At 40.2% G+C, this 17527-nt stretch overlaps 3 protein-coding genes across 3 annotated transcripts; 1 reads left to right on the top strand and 2 right to left on the bottom strand.

Moving 5' to 3' along the window:
- The first annotated feature begins 965 nt into the window (after positions 1-965).
- taf13 (TATA-box binding protein associated factor 13) lies at positions 966-1704 on the top strand. The gene is made up of 2 exons (XM_040013776.1): positions 966-1030; positions 1109-1704. The coding sequence occupies exon 2, from the start codon at positions 1112-1114 to the stop codon at positions 1484-1486; it is 375 nt and encodes a 124-aa protein (XP_039869710.1). The 5' UTR covers positions 966-1030; positions 1109-1111; the 3' UTR covers positions 1487-1704.
- Positions 1705-2635: 931 nt separating this feature from the next.
- On the bottom strand, positions 2636-5820 carry tnnc2 (troponin C type 2 (fast)). Its single transcript, XM_040013775.1, has 6 exons — positions 5689-5820; positions 4781-4832; positions 4188-4331; positions 3794-3908; positions 3514-3650; positions 2636-3135 (listed from the first exon to the last, which is right to left on the bottom strand). The coding sequence occupies exons 1-6, from the start codon at positions 5689-5691 to the stop codon at positions 3104-3106; spliced, it is 483 nt and encodes a 160-aa protein (XP_039869709.1). The 5' UTR covers positions 5692-5820; the 3' UTR covers positions 2636-3103.
- A 1371-nt stretch (positions 5821-7191) lies between these two features.
- On the bottom strand, positions 7192-15148 carry si:rp71-17i16.4 (troponin C, skeletal muscle). The gene is made up of 6 exons (XM_040013774.1): positions 15014-15148; positions 12787-12841; positions 12448-12591; positions 12105-12219; positions 11443-11579; positions 7192-7645 (listed from the first exon to the last, which is right to left on the bottom strand). The coding sequence occupies exons 1-6, from the start codon at positions 15014-15016 to the stop codon at positions 7614-7616; spliced, it is 486 nt and encodes a 161-aa protein (XP_039869708.1). The 5' UTR covers positions 15017-15148; the 3' UTR covers positions 7192-7613.
- Positions 15149-17527: the final 2379 nt, after the last annotated feature.

Below are 17527 nucleotides of genomic sequence, written 5' to 3'. Positions count from 1 at the left end.
CTATTTGATACAATGTTAGCATAACGGCAACATTCATTTTAGCTCAAATTAAATGTTATCAGCTACTAGCATTCTCTTAACTGGTTGTGCTAGCGGATAAGCAGCTGGTAACAATGTTATGCTAATCTTTAAAACTGTCCGTTAACCAACAGGAACATCAGACAGCCCCAGCAGACGAACTCACCAGCAACAGTGCTCCAACAGTGACTGAGAGAGGAAGGCTCACTGGATAGCTGCTACGTTTTATAGGTCAAACTGGCTTCTTCGTTAACTTGCCTTATAGTTCATTAGCTAACATTAGCCTGTCATTTAGCATCTATATTGACTTGTTAACATTATCAGGCCAGTAATTAGCTATAATACTCAATCCGGTTGACTGAGATAAGCTTTGAACATCACTTGGCAGGGCAGGAGTCCACAGCAAGATCCACGGGGACGTGTCACTTACTCACGGCAATGAGCACGTGCTGAGCCCCCGCGGGCAGGCTCTCAGTGTTTACTTAGAATCTGAGCCCTCTGTTCAAGCACCGAGATCCATTTCTTTCCACGAATGCTGTGAGGTGTTGTTCTTCGATCAGCCACTTGAACAATGCTCCTGTTTCCACTCACACCACCAACTTGCCATCGCCCATTGTGCATAGTTTGTCTAGGTCTAAGGTTTAGCTAAAATAATACCAAATGAAATTGGCTTAGCTTAAACACACGTGAATATAGCTTTTTACATTCTAAGCAAGCTACGTGTCGGTGATTCCCGCATACACCCGGCGATATGAAATTAAGTTTGGGCTTCCGATGCAATCAAACAGATCGTGCTTTAAAGGAAACTCACCGTCAGCTGTATTGGCTATACTGACGAATAACACGAGTAAATTTAAACACTGGCGAGAGATGGCCACAAGGGGGAGTATCTGTGATTTCTAGCCCTGTCTGTTTCCTCTCCAAACCACCACTTCCTCAGTCAAAGAAACAAAAGCGGAAGTCGGCGCACGTAACAAGCTGTTGTTGTGAGACAGTCGTGAACAAGCACAAGGTAAGGTTAATGCTAACGCGTATTTAACAATGAGCAGCTAATATTGAGGTTTGAATAACGCTTGCGGGTGTTTTTCAGCAAATGGCGGAGGAGGAGGACGAGCCAGGCTTCGACGAAGAGTTGGAGGACGGCTCCGGCGGGGTGGATGTCGGCTACGGCAAGAGAAAGAGACTCTTCTCCAAGGAGCTCCGGTGCATGATGTACGGATTTGGAGATGACCAGAACCCTTACACGGAGTCTGTGGATATTCTGGAGGATCTGGTGATCGAGTTTATCACGGAAATGACCCACAAGGCCATGTCTATCGGGCGCCAGGGTCGCGTCCAGGTGGAGGACATAGTTTTCCTCATTCGCAAAGATCCCAGGAAGTTTGCTAGAGTCAAAGATCTGCTGACCATGAACGAGGAGCTGAAGAGAGCTCGGAAAGCTTTTGATGAAGCAAATTATGGCTCTTAAACTCACAACGGGACTGGTTGTTATTCCTCCCATGACCTTTGTTTCTTTTAATTTACTGTTCGTTTGCTCGTGAGTTCATTCAGTCTTCAGACTGCATGTTTGCGTCATGTGTGTGTTTATAGACAGTATAACAATAACAACGAATTTCAGTGTATATGCTTGATTTCAGACTTTTTGGTTATGTAAAATAAAGCAACTTGCCAATAGTTTTAAAATGACCAGGTCCTCATCTCTTGTGCACAAACAACTTTTTTTTTTTTTTTTAAGCACCAGAACTAGAAAACATAACACTTTGTTTTAAAGCACAGCATTGTGCTGTGTTACCAATCTGATACGTGAAGAGTGGATCTGCACAAGAATTTAAGCATGATTTTATTTTGAATAAGTAAAGAAAAAATAAGTATGTAACTTAAACCCACAGATTGAATCCTCAAATGTATGTGAAGTATCTAAAGAAAAGGCTTTAGATAGATTCAGGTTGTGTAAATGACATTACACGAGAAGGGTTGCTCTTCATGTCCCCCTTCTGGACACGCTGTGGTAATGAAACAAAAAACACAATACAGTAAATTAAGCCACAAACTGCTGAGCAGCTGAAATCCTATGTCAAGCACGAGTGAAAAACAAACCCAAAAAAAGAAGCCAATTTGCCTTGTAAAACTACACTTAGGCTGCTGCCCCTGCGACCCGGCCTCTGATAAAGCGGATGAAGATGGATGGAAACTACACCAGCTGGTATCATCATCTCCCAAACACAGAGGGAAACTTGTTCCAGTCCCAAGTTTTCAGGAGCAAGTTGCTGGTATTCAAAAATAGGAGTGTTCCAGATTTTTTTTTATAGAAAAGTGTCATAAATATTTGTCAAAGCAGACAGTTTGCAACCCGCAATTAAACTTTATCAGCACAGCCAGGAATACTAGACATGATGCCGACCTCATCTGTGCCCACATGCGTGATGAACTGAGGTTTTCCGACTGTCCGTAATGTCCAAATCATTCTGACCTCAGTCGAGGCTTTTGGTTATTTTAAAAGCAAAACTGGCTGTGGTTGGAACAAAACGGACAAAAAGAGGAAAAGAAACAGATTTTATTAATATTCCTCAAAACAAAATTATTACACAGACCATAAATATGACAGACCAACTACAAGTGAGCATGTGTTAGTTCATTTATTTCAAGCAAATTACTTCTTTGTACAGTGAAGTGGTTGAATTAATTGGTCTAAGCAGCAGGTAACAAGCTGCCCGTCTATCTAGAATACATCTAGATCAGAGCTTTACCAGCAGAGAAGGGGAGGGGGTCACTGATGACACGACATGCCATGCATACTGCAAAAGCTGTGTGCAGTGAAAAAAAAACCCTGTTGCAGCCTTGCTGTCCTGTTACAGGGCTGGGTGTCAGCATGGCATCTAGGGGATGTCTGCATTTACAAGCGAGCCAGGGAAAAGATGTTGCCCAGCCAGCGACCCCCCACTGGGTGCTCTAGCTGTCTGTTGAGGACTTCTATAAGGATGGAGAAGAAAGGCAGTGAACCAGGTGGACAAGAGGGAGAAGGAGGGAGTGGGTCAGAATGGGGGTTCACAGAAGGGTGGAGGAATGTCCATGAGTCTTTCTTGTTCTACTGCACATTCTCCATCATCTTGAGGAATTCTGATAAAGAAAAGAGAAATTGGACAGCATTACATTTTACATCCATTTCTTTATTTACTTGAATAAACTGTAAAGGAACAGGTAGTAGTTCAGCTCAAGCAGGAAGCCGGGGTGTAATTTGATTTTAAGATGATGACAGGAGTGTAGGAACTGTACAACACAGCCTAGCAGGCAACAATATGGTCCCTAAAGTCTGACTGTAAAACCTGATATGCCATAGAACAAGACTGATACAGCTTATTGGTACTCTAGCAAAGCTGCAGCCTCTTAATAAACAGGATTTCCCCCCCTCATGCACTCTCTACCTCCTTCATAGAGACTCCTCAAGGTTCAATAATAAGTAAGCTGACAGCTTCATCATTTTCATTTGACACATACCGTCAAAGTCCAGCATGCCGTCGCTGTTCTTGTCTCCTTCCTTCAGCAGCTCATCGATCTCCTCCTCTGAGATGGCCTCGCCGGTGCTGCGGATGATAAGGGCGAACTCTTCTCTGTCGATGTAACCGTCGCCGTTCCTGCGCACACGACAACAACAAAATGTGCGTGAATGTAAAGATCGAGTAAAGGTGATGTAGCAACAAAAACACCCCAAAACAAAACACGCGCGCGCGCGCGCACACACAAACGATTAGTGTAAACAGTGTGAGCGCGAGCTTACTTGTCAAACACACGGAAGCAGTCTGCCAACTCTTCCTCGCTCTTTCCGGCCTGGTCCTCCTTCATCAGTCTCACCATCATGACCAAGAACTCCTCGAAGTCGATGGTGCCGCTACCTGAGGGTTTAGTGGAACCACGTGATTGATACGCATCAGATCAACCCATTGTCGTGATAACTTTGTTGACCGTTTTACGCATGGAAACACCGGGAGTTCAATGGAACAACCCAGAATTTGTTAGTGCAGTAAAAATGTCATGTTGACGGGGTGTTTAGAAGTACCACCACCTCTAATTACTGAATTACCATAAAGTGTCCCTGTGTGTAAAAACACTTAAGGCACACAGCTGTTCTGTTGTGTCGCCATCAGGCATAAACTACATTTCCCGTTTCTCACCGTCCTCATCGACCTCCTCGATGATCTCATCCAGCTCCTCTCTTGTCGGGTTCTGGCCCAGCATCCTCATCACGGTACCCAACTCCTTGGTGCTGATATCACCGCCACCATCGGTGTCGAACAAGTCAAAGGCGGCCTTGAACTCTGGAGAAACGAGAATTGAATGAAGGCGTGTGTTTGTTCCAAGCTGGTCTCATTTCTCAGTTTGGTACTTTTCTGCTTTATTGTTCTTTTTCACCGAGCATTAATCGTTGCGATAGGACACCATTATCCTTTAAAATAGCACCCCAGTTTGCTTTTATCGACTGAAAAACTGCGAGGTCCGCTTCTTTGTGAATAATTCTCATTGTGCTATTCTTGGTTTTTCTTTCATACCAGTTTGCTTCATCTGGCTTCACGCCGTGGATCTGCATTCTCTTTAGGCTGTACGAGCTCTTGCTGGTAGAAAAAAAAAAGATCTGAAGTAGAACTGATTGGCTTATTGTGTGATTGCATTTAAGGGTGGTATAATTCAAAACATGTATCACGCGTGTTTCATTTCATAGCTTACTGTAATGGCGTTATTTAGGCTAAGCAACTAGTACTGTACTCACCAGCCAACATGTCCTCGCTCAGGTAGGAGCGGGCCTCTTGTTGCGCGTCAGTCTGGAAGAAAGCAGGGTCCAGTGCATCACTTCACTCATTACATGTTTCATTTAGGCTTAGTTGATTGTTCCAGTTAAACTTGCTTGTCTTAGCCAAGCACGGTGGCAAAATAATTCTTTATCATATTTTCTATTTGTTTTAAACAACCTACCTCCCCCCCACCCCCCACCCCTAAACTACACGGATCATCTCCACTGTGCGTAAAAGTATTTTTACGCACAGTGGAGATGAAACAGTTCAGAGATTCAGGTTTGATATTTTAAACTTGTGACTGTAATATTTACAGAGTGATTAATGGTTGTAATAATGATACTGAAACATGCTATCACAAGTCACACTATAACATGGGTGCATCTCGAAAGGATTCTTGAGCTTGATGAAAATTAGTCCGGCTATTTCAGGCTCAACACATTAGCATCGCTGTATAAGGCCTGCAGACATCCAATCCCGAGGAATTTGTTGCCTAAGCAGAATCAGCACCTTCCCAGCTGACACCCATCCTGCCCATCAACACCCAGTGTTAACTTCCCACAAGGATTAAAAGTAGTCTATTTACAACAGATAACTGGCTAAAATATGAGTTTGAGCATATTTCATATCAATTTAACTCAAAACCAGCAGAGAACAAAAAAAAACTACGTGGAAAAAAATTCTGAATTACTAAAAAGAAAAAACAACTATTTTAGGGGAAAGCAACATATACATATCTGGACAACACCAACAGAAAGAAATATGCTTCTCAGAAACTCAGCTAATGATTTTTACACATTCACATGCCTTTATTCCTTTATTGCTCACTCTCTAATGAAATCAGCCGATAGCTGAACTGGTCATTTGCACAACTGATTGGTCTTACCATGTTTGTGGATTAGCTTTTCCCCCCCAAATATCCAAGGATAAAAGAAAAGCCCAAAGGAGTGGTCAATCCGTGTGCACCCCAACAGAGAGACTAGACATCAAGTGATGGTTCAGAGACACTTTAAACGGGACAAGGAGGTCCCGCCCCCTGCCTCTCACAGGCCTCCAGATTTAGTATCCTGAACTTTTAGGGTTCTGGGGCCAGGGCAAGCCAATCACACTTTCGAGGTGAACGCTCCACTTTATTGAAGTTGTGGTTTTAAGTATGCTAAAGAAGTAAAGGATACATTTTCAAAGTTTGTGGGGGAAATGCATGAAAGCGTCACACTGAGATTGTCCTCAGATGTTGGATATGAGAAGGAACCTAGCTTACTTTAAAAGAATTCACTCTGGAAAACCAGAGAGAAAGAAAACTGAAAATACAGAATTTTTCTATAAAATAAATCAAAAAGCACCATACTTCTTAGAAAAGGCCCCGTTGCAACTCTCAGTAGTGAGATCCTAAAACAAGAGGCCCACCCTCCCTTCGAAATAATAAAATACAAACACAAATCTGGCTCACATCAGTGCATGCATGTCAGTGTACTGTTGATTTCTATTTCACCTTGTAAATACAAAACAGAAAACAACAAGGGGGAGCCAAAGATTAGTGAGTAAGCTTTGGGTTTTGTGGTGATGGAGATTCAATCTGGATGGGAAACTCTAAACCAAGAGGAAAATGCTGTGAGACCAGACCTCTAACCTCTCCTTAGAGGTGCCCTGAATAGCCGGCAGATTTCAGACCCTGCTGCTACTTAACTTATTAAACACAACCAGCTGCTCCTTATATGGTGTGCAGTTCCCAAGGGAGGGACCCAAGGTAAGAGACCAGAAGGGAGGACAGGATACTGAGAAGAGGAGCAGACCTGAAGAGAAGGAGGTGGGAGGTGCTTTTGAGAGGTGGTGGTGGTGGGGGCTTGCAGACTATATACTCCAGAGGGAGAGCTGCACGTTGCAAGGGGAGATTTAACTCATCCGCTCTGTGAATGTCCAGCTCAAGCCTTTGATTCTTGGGTTTGCATCTCATGCTTGGGGCTATAATCTGAGGGTTATTGACTTCTGTGCTGGAAGACTACTTCATGAACAGGCTACATGCTTAGGAGAAGACTAAATCGGAAGAGGTTTATTTGAAACAGATATTTTGTCAAATATGAGACTTCTTTTTTGTTTAAAAAGACAAGGAGCATATTAGTTACCATCTATACAACTATAGTTTGCATGGGGGCTAGTTTGAATCTGGGACTGGAGAAGTAAGATTTAGTCAAATCTGTAGAGTGGCTATAGAGTGCATGGTGTGTCATCTGAATGATCTCTCTAACTAGGTTCACGTGTCTGAGAATCATGTGGCCATTCAGATAAAGGTAATGTGAAAGTCCCAGAAAGGCCACAAGAGACAAAAATCTAACAATATAAAACATGTTGGACATGCACAGCAGAATTATTTACAAGGATGACCAAAAAGTGGGAGAAGAAGTTGGTTTATTTAGAAAGTAAAGATTAGGGTTGAGAAGATATGCGATGTGCGATAGTGGAGGGCGGGGCCAGCGTGGCGGTGTAGCATTTCTGGAGCAACAGCAGCTGCCAAAGGGGACAGCTGGGTAGTGGGCATAAGGAGGCACCCGGGGAAGAGAGCCTTCGTCTTAAAAGGTTTGGATGGATATTTATAGACATCCTCAACAAGTTCCCAGGTTTCATGTGAGAAGGGAAAACGTGGTGGGTTGCAGTGTTTGTCTTGAATCCATTTTGAAATCTCAGAAAGTTATCCTATACATATTTGTGGACGGGCTCCTAGAATTTAGAGCTTGCTCTGAGCAGATTTCCATCACACACGTGCTTCAGTTTCTCGCTGAGGATGGATCACCAAGGAATGTAGAGCTGGTGTCTTTACTGGACGTTCTCCATCATCTTCAGAAATTCTAGAGACAGAATCAGAGGCCAAATGAGTCAATCGGCCTGCCTGTCAAACCCACCACACAGTGTAGATAAAGCCTTTACATGAGAAATGAGATTTTTATATTTATTGTCTGGGGAGCTAGAAACCCTATCCATACGTAAATGGACTGATCCTTATAAGGTGCTTTTCTACTCTCTGAGAGCACTCAAAGCCCTTTACAGAACATACAGCATGCCTCATTCACCCATTTGTATAAGAACATTTCTTTCTATGCTTATGTATGTTCTACCTAACGTTCACACACATTCTCACTCTAATAGATGTGTTGGAGAGCAAGCTGGGGTTAGTATCTTGTCCAAGGGCATTTGGCATGCAGACTGGAGCAGCCAGGGATCAAACCACCAATCTTCTGATTAGTAGATGGTCTACCTCCTGAGCTACAGCCACCCCAATATTTAAAATATATATTGTGTACGAAATGTTTAAAATAAAAACGATACAAATAAGGATTTTGACGACACAGCAAGGTATAAGACAAGAATGAATTAGAATTTTAAATGTTTGGTTGACCCTGCACTCTGACCCCCGATTACTATCCAAGACATGTTTCTATGCTAGGTATGCTAATTTATCTATGCAATTTCATTTATTTATATATATATATATATATATATATATATATATATATATCATATAAGCATGTAGCTAATACACTGAATTAAGAAAAAGTTTCATATTTTATTCATTAACATGTGCGTCGTAGCCTTCATCTGTCACCTGTTACATTACATCATTTCCTCTGGGATTAATGAAGTATTCTGATTCTGTTGGTTTATCATCTTATTTTATTAACTAGCCATGGTTAGCATGGATGTATACACATAACAAGCATGTCTTGAGACCCCCTCAGTTATAGATCTAAATCTAAATGTAACAATATGTACATTTTTTTTTTTGCTCCACCTCCAGTGCTGCTGGTTTACTCGTGTGCTTCATGTCAAACTGCAATTGAGCCAGAATTACAACTGAAACTGGTTCATTCATATTTTTAATATTCTTAACAATATTAATAATAAACATGATAACATTTGCTGCAAGCTGGACACATTTGAAGCTGTGGTGGAGAGATCACGGAGCAAATTGTCATCCATCATGAGGTCCACCCTCTGCACCAGTTATTGGACAGCTAGCAGAGCACCTTCTCTGACTTGCTAACCTGATTCAGGTCTGCATCACAGATATAAGAAGGCCGTCTCCCAGATAATGTATTATTTTATATTTATAAATGTATTGCATATTAAATTCTTCTTGTTGTTATTGTTATAATTGTATCAATTGCTGTAACAAAAAAAATCTCCCAAATTGAAATAAATACATTTCTTCTTCTTATATTTTTTTTAAAAAGACAGCATTATTAAAAACGCACAAGGAAATGCCGTTAAATTGCCAAACAGCAATCATAATTTAATGCAGACTGGTGCAGATTTAGATTTTTTTTTGTTTTCTAAGCAATTTTGATTGTAGAGGTTGCAAGCCCTTGTTCATGACTACTGTGTGGGTGATGAACTTAGCTAAAACTTAGTGGTTTTGTTAAGGCTTGAACTCAGAGGCATAGCTGTTTTGATGGCAGTGCTGACACAGTGATAGCTGTGTCACCCTCACCCTCGTTGAGTCTAGGTGCCGAACACGTCCTCATGCTTTATTAAAAGTGTTAGTGTCAATGTGTTATCTGAAATGGAGAAGATTTTTGGTTGTGAATTGGAGATGGACCCTCTGTCTCTCATACTGGGCCTCCCCAGCCGGCGCTTAATATCCAAGAATAATAGGAGATTGTACTGTGTTCTCACCTATGCGGCACGGAAGAATATACTACTCCAGTGGATTTATGAAAAAGTACCAACTATTAAAGGTTGGCAAAGAGTAGTGTTGGATCTAGTGCAACTGGAATATCTTACATGTGTACTGCACTCAAAAACAGATCAATTCTTTAAGGTGTGGGAACCATACTTGAACTATGTGGAACCTGATGTTTCTAATATTATGTTACAAGGATTCTCTTGAGTGTTCAAACTGCAACGTAATACTGGGACCACAGGTATTGTACTGTATTGTATCCTCTCTTTATTTATTATTTTTTAGATGGAACTGAGCTGGTGTTTTGTGCTTAGTTATCAGTCTGTTTGTTTTTGTTTTGTTTATTTGTTTTTGTTTGTTTGTTTTATTTATTTATTTTTGGTTCTGAATTGTACACTTTATTATGTTATGTAATTATGTACTATTTGTGAAAACAGAAAAAACTAATAAAAAAAAAGTGTTAGTGTCTTTTAGAGCCTTTTTAGTCAAATTACCTGACAATTAAATGTCCTGGTGTGAGGTATGAGGCTGTGTATTAGTATTAGTATTCTATTATTTTGTTACGTTGTTACAATAATCAGCAGGTTTCAGTGCCTGTGTATTGCACATGTTCAGTTAATAAATGCAATGCCAGTGTTGCTCTTTGTTGTGAACATGGTAACCCCACAAAAACTACAATGATGGTACCCAGAGATCCAACCTTGGTCTACAAGCATTTGGTGACATCATCATGGTGACGTCATGTACAGCCTGTACATACTTATAGTTATAGAATATTCACAACATACTTCATACCGTGTACATTATAACATACCATAATAGACCCATTTCTGTAATATACTCACATATCTATATTATTGCTAATATATATTGTAATATATCTATATCACTAAAGCACTTCTGGATGGATGCAAACTGCATTTCGTTGCCCTGTACCTGTGCATGTGCAATGACAATAAAGTTGAATTCTATTCTATTCTATTCTATTCTATATACAGTCTATGATTTTACAAAAATCAGAGTTTTCAAAATCTGCCTACTGGTTCCTTAGCTTAGTTTGTTTTTTCCATAGCAACACCAAAATGTAATGATTTACAGTTTTATGTTATACAGAGACTCATTTTCCAGTCTATTTTTTGTCCTTCCTGGCATTGCTGTCAGGTTGCCACATTTGCCTGATTTTATTAATGTTTTTGTTTATCTCTTAAGCAAATTGTTTCCAGTTTCCTGTTAAACACCAGGTTTGGTAGGTGTACTGGGCTTCTCCATTAAACAGCGCAAATGCATGCTTTAAACCTGAGAGTCCATCCCAGAAAGTAACATTCAGTCTACAGCTGACACTGCTGTTGTCATAATTAAACCAATGAAAATATTGTTAAGGAAGCCTGGTTTGTTTTTCCTCCTTATGTGTTATTATAACAAACAATAGGAAGCATGCAGCATAGTAAATAGCAGTGATATCTCGCTTTAATGGTACAGTGTGTAAAATCTCACCACTGGATGTCAGTAGATTGCAGATTGCAGTCAACTGACTCAGTTACAGTATCCACTGTAGGACAAACAACTCTGGCTGCCGTTATTTGTAGTGTGAGTAGTCTATCAGCCTGCTGTTTACCTCAGCTGCCAAAATGTGTCCACATCTATTTGATCTGACGGGAGTCTGATACAAGTCGGGGAGTCAGTGAAGCTCACTTTTGTCCTGGCTCACTTTTGTTGGCGATATCCTGAACTGTTGCTGCGCTGCTGTTTTTGATGCTGTTAGTTGGCGTTAGTCAAACTTTGTTTGAAGTGGATCTAACATTGTTGGACTCGGACTCTTAGCGAATAAACTCTTTTATGAGATCAGTTTGTTGGAAAATATAATTACACATTAATCAATGTATTTTTATGAGAACAATATTCTTTTTTCTTTTATATAACTGTAATACTGACTGACTGTACCTGTAAATAGAGGCTTAATCTTACCATCAAAATCAATCTTTCCATCTTTGTTTGTGTCAGATTCCCCAAACATCTCATCGATATCTTCCTCTGTCACTGGTTCTCCAGTCATATGAAGAATTTCCCCAAATTCCTCACGATCAACAAAACCATCTCCATTCCTGTAGATTTAAAAGTATATATATATATTTATATCAAGTTCAAACTCAATCTCCTTTCTTCCTGCCAATTTACATCGACGCAAAAGCTGAAGTCTGTCCTTTTCTCTTATTCTTGTATCTGTGTTCAAACAATTATGTCTTTGAGCTTTTTTACGTCTGACAATACTTTTGAGTTTTTATTTTAATGTAAATGTTGTTTAAGGGCTAAAAAGTCAGGTAAACAGGCTATGGGACAATAGTCAGTCACAACATTAAAGGCTCTGAGATCTAAAGTATGACATAAGGTATTTCATTACTGCAATAACTTGTTATTTTCAAATATAAAGATGTGTAAGTTGATACAAATCCCATGAGAAAGACTAAATCTTTGAACACAAAAGTGAGCAACAGGTGCTCATAATTCTCATCTGTCTCTCTAGTTATTTGACACAGTAGTTATTTTATCAATTCTAAATTGCTTTTCACATAAATGTTTGAAAACTTTATTAACTGTATTAAGTTTTGTGATGACGTTTAGTGTCGTACTTGTCAAAAATACGGAAGCATTCTGAAAGCTCTTCTTCGCTCTTTCCTGCCTGGTCCTCCTTTAACTGTTGGACCATCATGACCAAGAACTCCTCGAAGTCGATGGTACCGCTGCCTGAAGACAGAAAAGATGAATATGGGAAGATTACTGTTTTACATTTACCGGGTAGGAATCAGTTTGAAATGTCTTGTTTACTTATCAAGTGATTATCTCCAGTTCACCAACTGGTCTTAAATTTTTGATGAAGGGATGCACATAATGCTCAGTTCACTCATCACAAGGAATCTCGTGACAACAGCTGGACATAGACTTTTAGACATTTTCATCCAACCATGATCTCACCATCCTCATCGACCTCCTCTATGATGGCATCCAGCTCCTCCCTTGATGGGTTCTGGCCCAACATCCTCATTACAGTGCCCAACTCTTTGGTGCTGATGTCACCGCCTCCATCTGTGTCAAACATGTCGAAGGCGGCCTTGAACTCTGGGTTAGAGAAGGAAAAGTTCAAATTTAGGCTTTTTTTTTTGGTTGCTTTACTGCCTAAGCAAAGCTGAAATCATTAATTTCCCATTAATTTTCATCCACAATACAGACTGTAAAAAGTCTACTTGAAAATCACTGCTGGAACTCAACTTAAGGTTATCACTCATTTCTTCATGTAGAAAAAAAAATACAGACCTGCAATCATCTCCTCAGTCAGGAAGGACCGGGCGTCACTTTGGGCATCAGTGGGCTTTAAAAAGAAAAAAGAAAAAAAGGTGGAAATGCATCTGTAGTCAGGCAAGTGGATGCTACAAGTGATATCAGATCATAACTAGAACAAGCTGTAAGGAGTGGCTATTGGGAAGGGGATAAATGAGCTTTTTCCCTTCACTTGTCACAGTGGGAGACAGCCATTATGTCCTGTAATAACATCACAGTGGTGAAAAGCTATATAGTGTTCTCTTTTGTTCACATGTCTAGGACCAACACATTAGCATCACAAAAGGTTTCTTAAGAAATAAACTACTTCTCCCTTCTGAAGTGTATTTAACCCTCCCCCTTTCTCCCATGTCATTTGCTACAGTTCATGCTCTATAGATTAATGTTCTGAAATATTATTTAGAACATAAGACTAGAGCTGTATGATGACTTTTAAAGGCATCATCAAGTTTTGGTCTTTAAGCATTTTGCTACTTTAAGTTTTCATTTTTATTTGACTGAACACTGAATCACAGTTAGACTGTATCTCTGCTCATCGCGCTGCTCATTGAAATGAATGGAAATCAGTCCTTCCAAGAAATTCAATGGCATTTAGTAATACATAATAACAAAATAAAGAGCAGAATGATGTCCAGAGTTGGGAAATCAAAGAGAACTGCATATAGTTAAACAATTACGTAGCTGGAGTACAATTTGCGGTAATTGGATAATTGGCCTTCAACTGCATTCACAGAGCAGATTAATAACTTTTTTTCAGTTTTCGGGGCAGTCAGTAGTTGTAACTGCAAATGGCTTATTAAAAGCAAGAAAAATGACTTCCTAGCTATATGCAAAGTTAAAATTGAAAACTTTAGGCATCAGTTAGCGACGGGCAATGATTGTAGGCATTTATAAACACAACAAGCTGTTGCCTGCTGTTTTAGGAGATATGTGGGCAACTGAATAATTCTGGTCTTACCACTGCACTACCATTATCGTCTCCTTTCCAATTAATAATTTTTTTTTCATTTTTTCTTTTTTGTTGTTTGCTTGTTTATTTGCACATTTGTTGGGCAAAAAAACATTTTAACATCTTTCAAATCCATGTGACGTGTGAAAACAAGACAGTTATAGCTCACAGTGATGCTCACTACAGTCTAACTATTCTACAGTGTTAATACTGTGAATGGATGTATTTTAAAATCATGAACCAAGCTATCATCAAAACTAACCAAATGCCAAGTGGAAACAAAACAGTGAATAAAAACAAAGCTGAACAAATTTAAAAGCATCTGACCAACATTTCCCAAGAGGAAGAAAATAGTTTAGTTTTTATGCACACTCAGACTTTGTTAAACCATCCACCTTTAAATTTCTCAATTTGTATTCAGAATTTTACTCTAAAGAGATCATAACACTGGTGTGGATTATACAGCATTTCTAAGAGGAATAATTTGAGACAGATTTGGCTTTTTTAAAGTTTTGTAAATGTGGATTTTTTTAGATTTCAATTAATATTTTAACATAATTGTGATCCCAAGCAGTTTAGTAAACAGAATCTTGTAGAGCTTAGCATAGCAAAGATAAGAAAATAAAAATAAAACTCATTTTTCCTGTTTTCCTTGACAAAATGTTGATAATGTTGCGACATATGGAAGGAAACCCACCCCCTTTCCTTTAAAGCTATTTTTAAGGTGAGACTTGGGAGAGGATTTGACAGGGATTTTCTCAAGGTGAATTTCCTAAATTAGGACACTAAGAAAAGGCAGCTTGTCTTCTCACTTTACTCAGCTGTGTACATCTATCTTTAGTACCACTCCCTCCAAACTAAATATCAATCGTAGCGGGTTTAGTTACAAAGTGATGGAACACAAAAGCAGTGTGAGCCTGTAAGCAAACAGCAACGAGGAGTTACAGCAGTTCACAGCAACAGGTTACTAGTCAGACAAACTAGATTTGTGTGTGTGTTGTCTATCAGGTGTGTGCCCCGCATGACATTTCCAAATAGTTAAGGAATTCCAGGATGATTTATAAAATCCAGTTATGATGCGGATGAGGACTTGCTGGATGAGCACAGCCAGTTTGCTTCAGGTATTTATCTCCATCCTGCGTCATCTGCCTTTTCTTCTCATCCCTTGAAAACCAAATCAAATCCTCAGGATGCATCATAAACCTAAATCCTCCTTCTCGTCCTTTACCCCCTCCTCCGTTTTTGGTTTCTTACCATGGTGGCGGGCTGTGGTGAACAACACACACCAGTACAAACAACAGACAGCTGGGAAAGAAGGTCTCCTTTCTATGCAGTTCAGGTAACTCTGTGACTTTACCCTACTCCATAAGTACCCTCTCATCCCACCAACATTTTACTAAAAATGATCAGGATTGGGCCAGAGACCCCCTCCTCGGACAAGAGCCGGCCAATCAAATTTGGTTTTAGTTTGTGCGCCCTTACAATCTCCTGATGGACATCCCCTTGTGTGGCACAGTGTCCAATCCCCCATATTTAGATAACAGACAAGCTCACTGACATTTATTGAAAAAAAAGAAAACACTGTGCAGGCATCAGGCAGCTGAAGGTTATTTTGGCAGAGGATCAACTGGGCATCTCAGTGCAGAACGACACTTGATTTCACATGGACCAGAGCGCGTGCACGCTCGCGCACATCACACACACATACATGCACTCACGGATTAACACCTCCCTGCATGCATAGATTCTCTGCCCCTTCCGCAGTGTCCGTTAACCCATCTATCTGCCCTCCTCCCTGTCCTCAGGGCTGCTGACTTGCCCTTGCACCTATGACATCTGAAACATAAGAGCTGTGCAGAAAGACCTGTCACCTCACACAACTGTTCCCCGTCTTAACCATTTTAGCTAGTGGTTTCTCATTACCTCAACAGAAAAGCAAACCTCTAATTACCATGTCAGTAAAAGGCTTGATCGAGCCAAGGTCAAAGTGAAATTTCCACAGAAACTCATTCAGAATCCCACTGACACTAATAACCATAAATTAGCAACAGAGGCTAGTTGACAGTACATCTACACACAGTGAAGGAAACAATTCTTTTAAGTTTGCTCGCTTGTAAGAAATGAATAGTTTCAAGTATTTATGGTAGTTGAGAGGCAGAATATCTGCCAAAAAAAACACACTGAAGCGTTGACATAAGTCATAAATTGATTTGCTTGTCACTGAATGAAATAAGTACAGGGTGGGCCATTTATATGGATACACCATGATAATATGGGAATGGTTGGTGATATTAAAGTCCTGTTTGTGGCACATTAGTATATGTGAGGGGGCAAACTCCTCAAGATGGGTGGTGACCATGGTGGCCATTTAGAAGTCGGCCATCTTGGATACAACTTTTGTTTTTTCAATAGGAAGAGGGCCATGTGACACATCAAACTTATTGGTAATGTCACAAGAAAAACAATGGTGTGCTTGGTTTCAACATAACTTTATTCTTTCATGAGTTATTTACAAGTTTCTGACCACTTATAAAATGTGTTAAATGTGCTGCCCATTGTGTTGCCCGATCTGACCCCCTTAGACTTTTATCTTTGGGGTCATCTGAAGGCAATTGTCTATGGTGTGAAGATATGAGATGTGCAGCACCTGAAACTACGGATACTGGATGCCTGTGCTGACGTTTCTCCTGTGGTGTTGCTATCAGTGTGTGAAGAGTGGGGGAAGAGGGTTGCATTGACAATCCAACACAATGGGCAGCACATTGAACACATTTTATAAGTGGTTAGAAACTTGTAAATAACTCATGAAAGAATAAAGTTACATTGAAACCAAGCACACCATTGTTTTTCTTGTGACATTACCAATAAGTTTGATGTGTCACATGGCCCTCTTCCTATTGAAAAAACTAAAGTTGTATCCAAGATGGCCGACTTCTAAATGGCCACCATGGTCACCACCCATCTTGAGGAGTTTGCCCCCTCACATATACTAATGTGCCACAAACAGGATTTTAATATCACCAACCATTCCCATGTTATTACGGTGTATCCATATAAATGGCCCACCCTGTATTTTAGTATGAGTGGAGAATGTCTTGTTGGCAAGAACAGCTGTCAGATGTTTCTTGTACTTGGTCACTAGGTCTGCACACATCTCAGGAGGGTTTATGACTCACTCTGTTTTTACAGAAACTCTCTAAACTCACCTTTTGGTTTCTTGGCTGCTACTTGGTAACTTGAAGTTTCAGCTCTATTCACAGGATTACCTCTGGAGACTAGCTCGGCCACTCAATAACTCTGTGTTTCTTCTTTAGCCACTCATTTGTTGCCTCTGCAGTATTTTGTCTGCCTCAATGTGGTCAAAGCCATCCTGTGCCAAACAGCCCCAAAGCATGTTTCCACCTCTGTGCTTGACTCTGGGGACGGTGTTCTTTGGGTCACTTTCAGGACTCCTCAGTGGACTGAAGTGGATTCCAAAGAGCTCAGTTTTGGTTTAATTTGACCACAGCACTTTCTCCCAGCTTGCTCTGAATCCTTTAGATATTCAATGGGAAACTTCAAACGGGCCTCTAGCTTTGCTTTCTTGAACAGATGCTGCAAGATTTCAGTCCATTACAGCATAGTGTGTTACAAATGGCGTTTTTGGTGACTGTGGTTCGTACTGTCTTCAGATCATAAACAAGCTTCTGCAGTATACTTTTGAGCTAATCTATCACATTTCCCCTAATCATCCTAACTCTGTGAGGCAAGATCTTCCATGGAGTTCCA

The sequence above is a fragment of the Simochromis diagramma genome, unplaced genomic scaffold (assembly GCF_900408965.1).
Source record: "Simochromis diagramma unplaced genomic scaffold, fSimDia1.1 OVJJ01000705.1, whole genome shotgun sequence".
In the NCBI taxonomy this organism is placed as follows: domain Eukaryota; kingdom Metazoa; phylum Chordata; class Actinopteri; order Cichliformes; family Cichlidae; genus Simochromis; species Simochromis diagramma.
Note: the sequence above shows the minus strand (reverse complement) of the source record. Positions and strands in the feature narration are given on the sequence as shown.

What these genes read in the sequence shown, in the direction of transcription:
- taf13 (XM_040013776.1), top strand. Translation starts at nt 1,112, where the DNA reads ATGGCGGAGGAGGAGGACGAGCCAGGCTTCGACGAAGAGTTGGAGGAC.
- tnnc2 (XM_040013775.1), bottom strand. An exon ending in GAGCGAGGACATGTTGGCTG is followed by an intron (nt 4,332 to 4,780) that starts GTGAGTACAGTA and finishes TCGTTTCTCCAG; the next exon opens with AGTTCAAGGCCGCCTTTGAC. An exon ending in CGGCATGCTGGACTTTGACG is followed by an intron (nt 3,136 to 3,513) that starts GTATGTGTCAAA and finishes TTTCTTTATCAG; the next exon opens with AATTCCTCAAGATGATGGAG.
- si:rp71-17i16.4 (XM_040013774.1), bottom strand. An exon ending in GACTGAGGAGATGATTGCAG is followed by an intron (nt 12,592 to 12,786) that starts GTCTGTATTTTT and finishes TCTCTAACCCAG; the next exon opens with AGTTCAAGGCCGCCTTCGAC. An exon ending in TGCTTCCGTATTTTTGACAA is followed by an intron (nt 11,580 to 12,104) that starts GTACGACACTAA and finishes TTAAATCTACAG; the next exon opens with GAATGGAGATGGTTTTGTTG.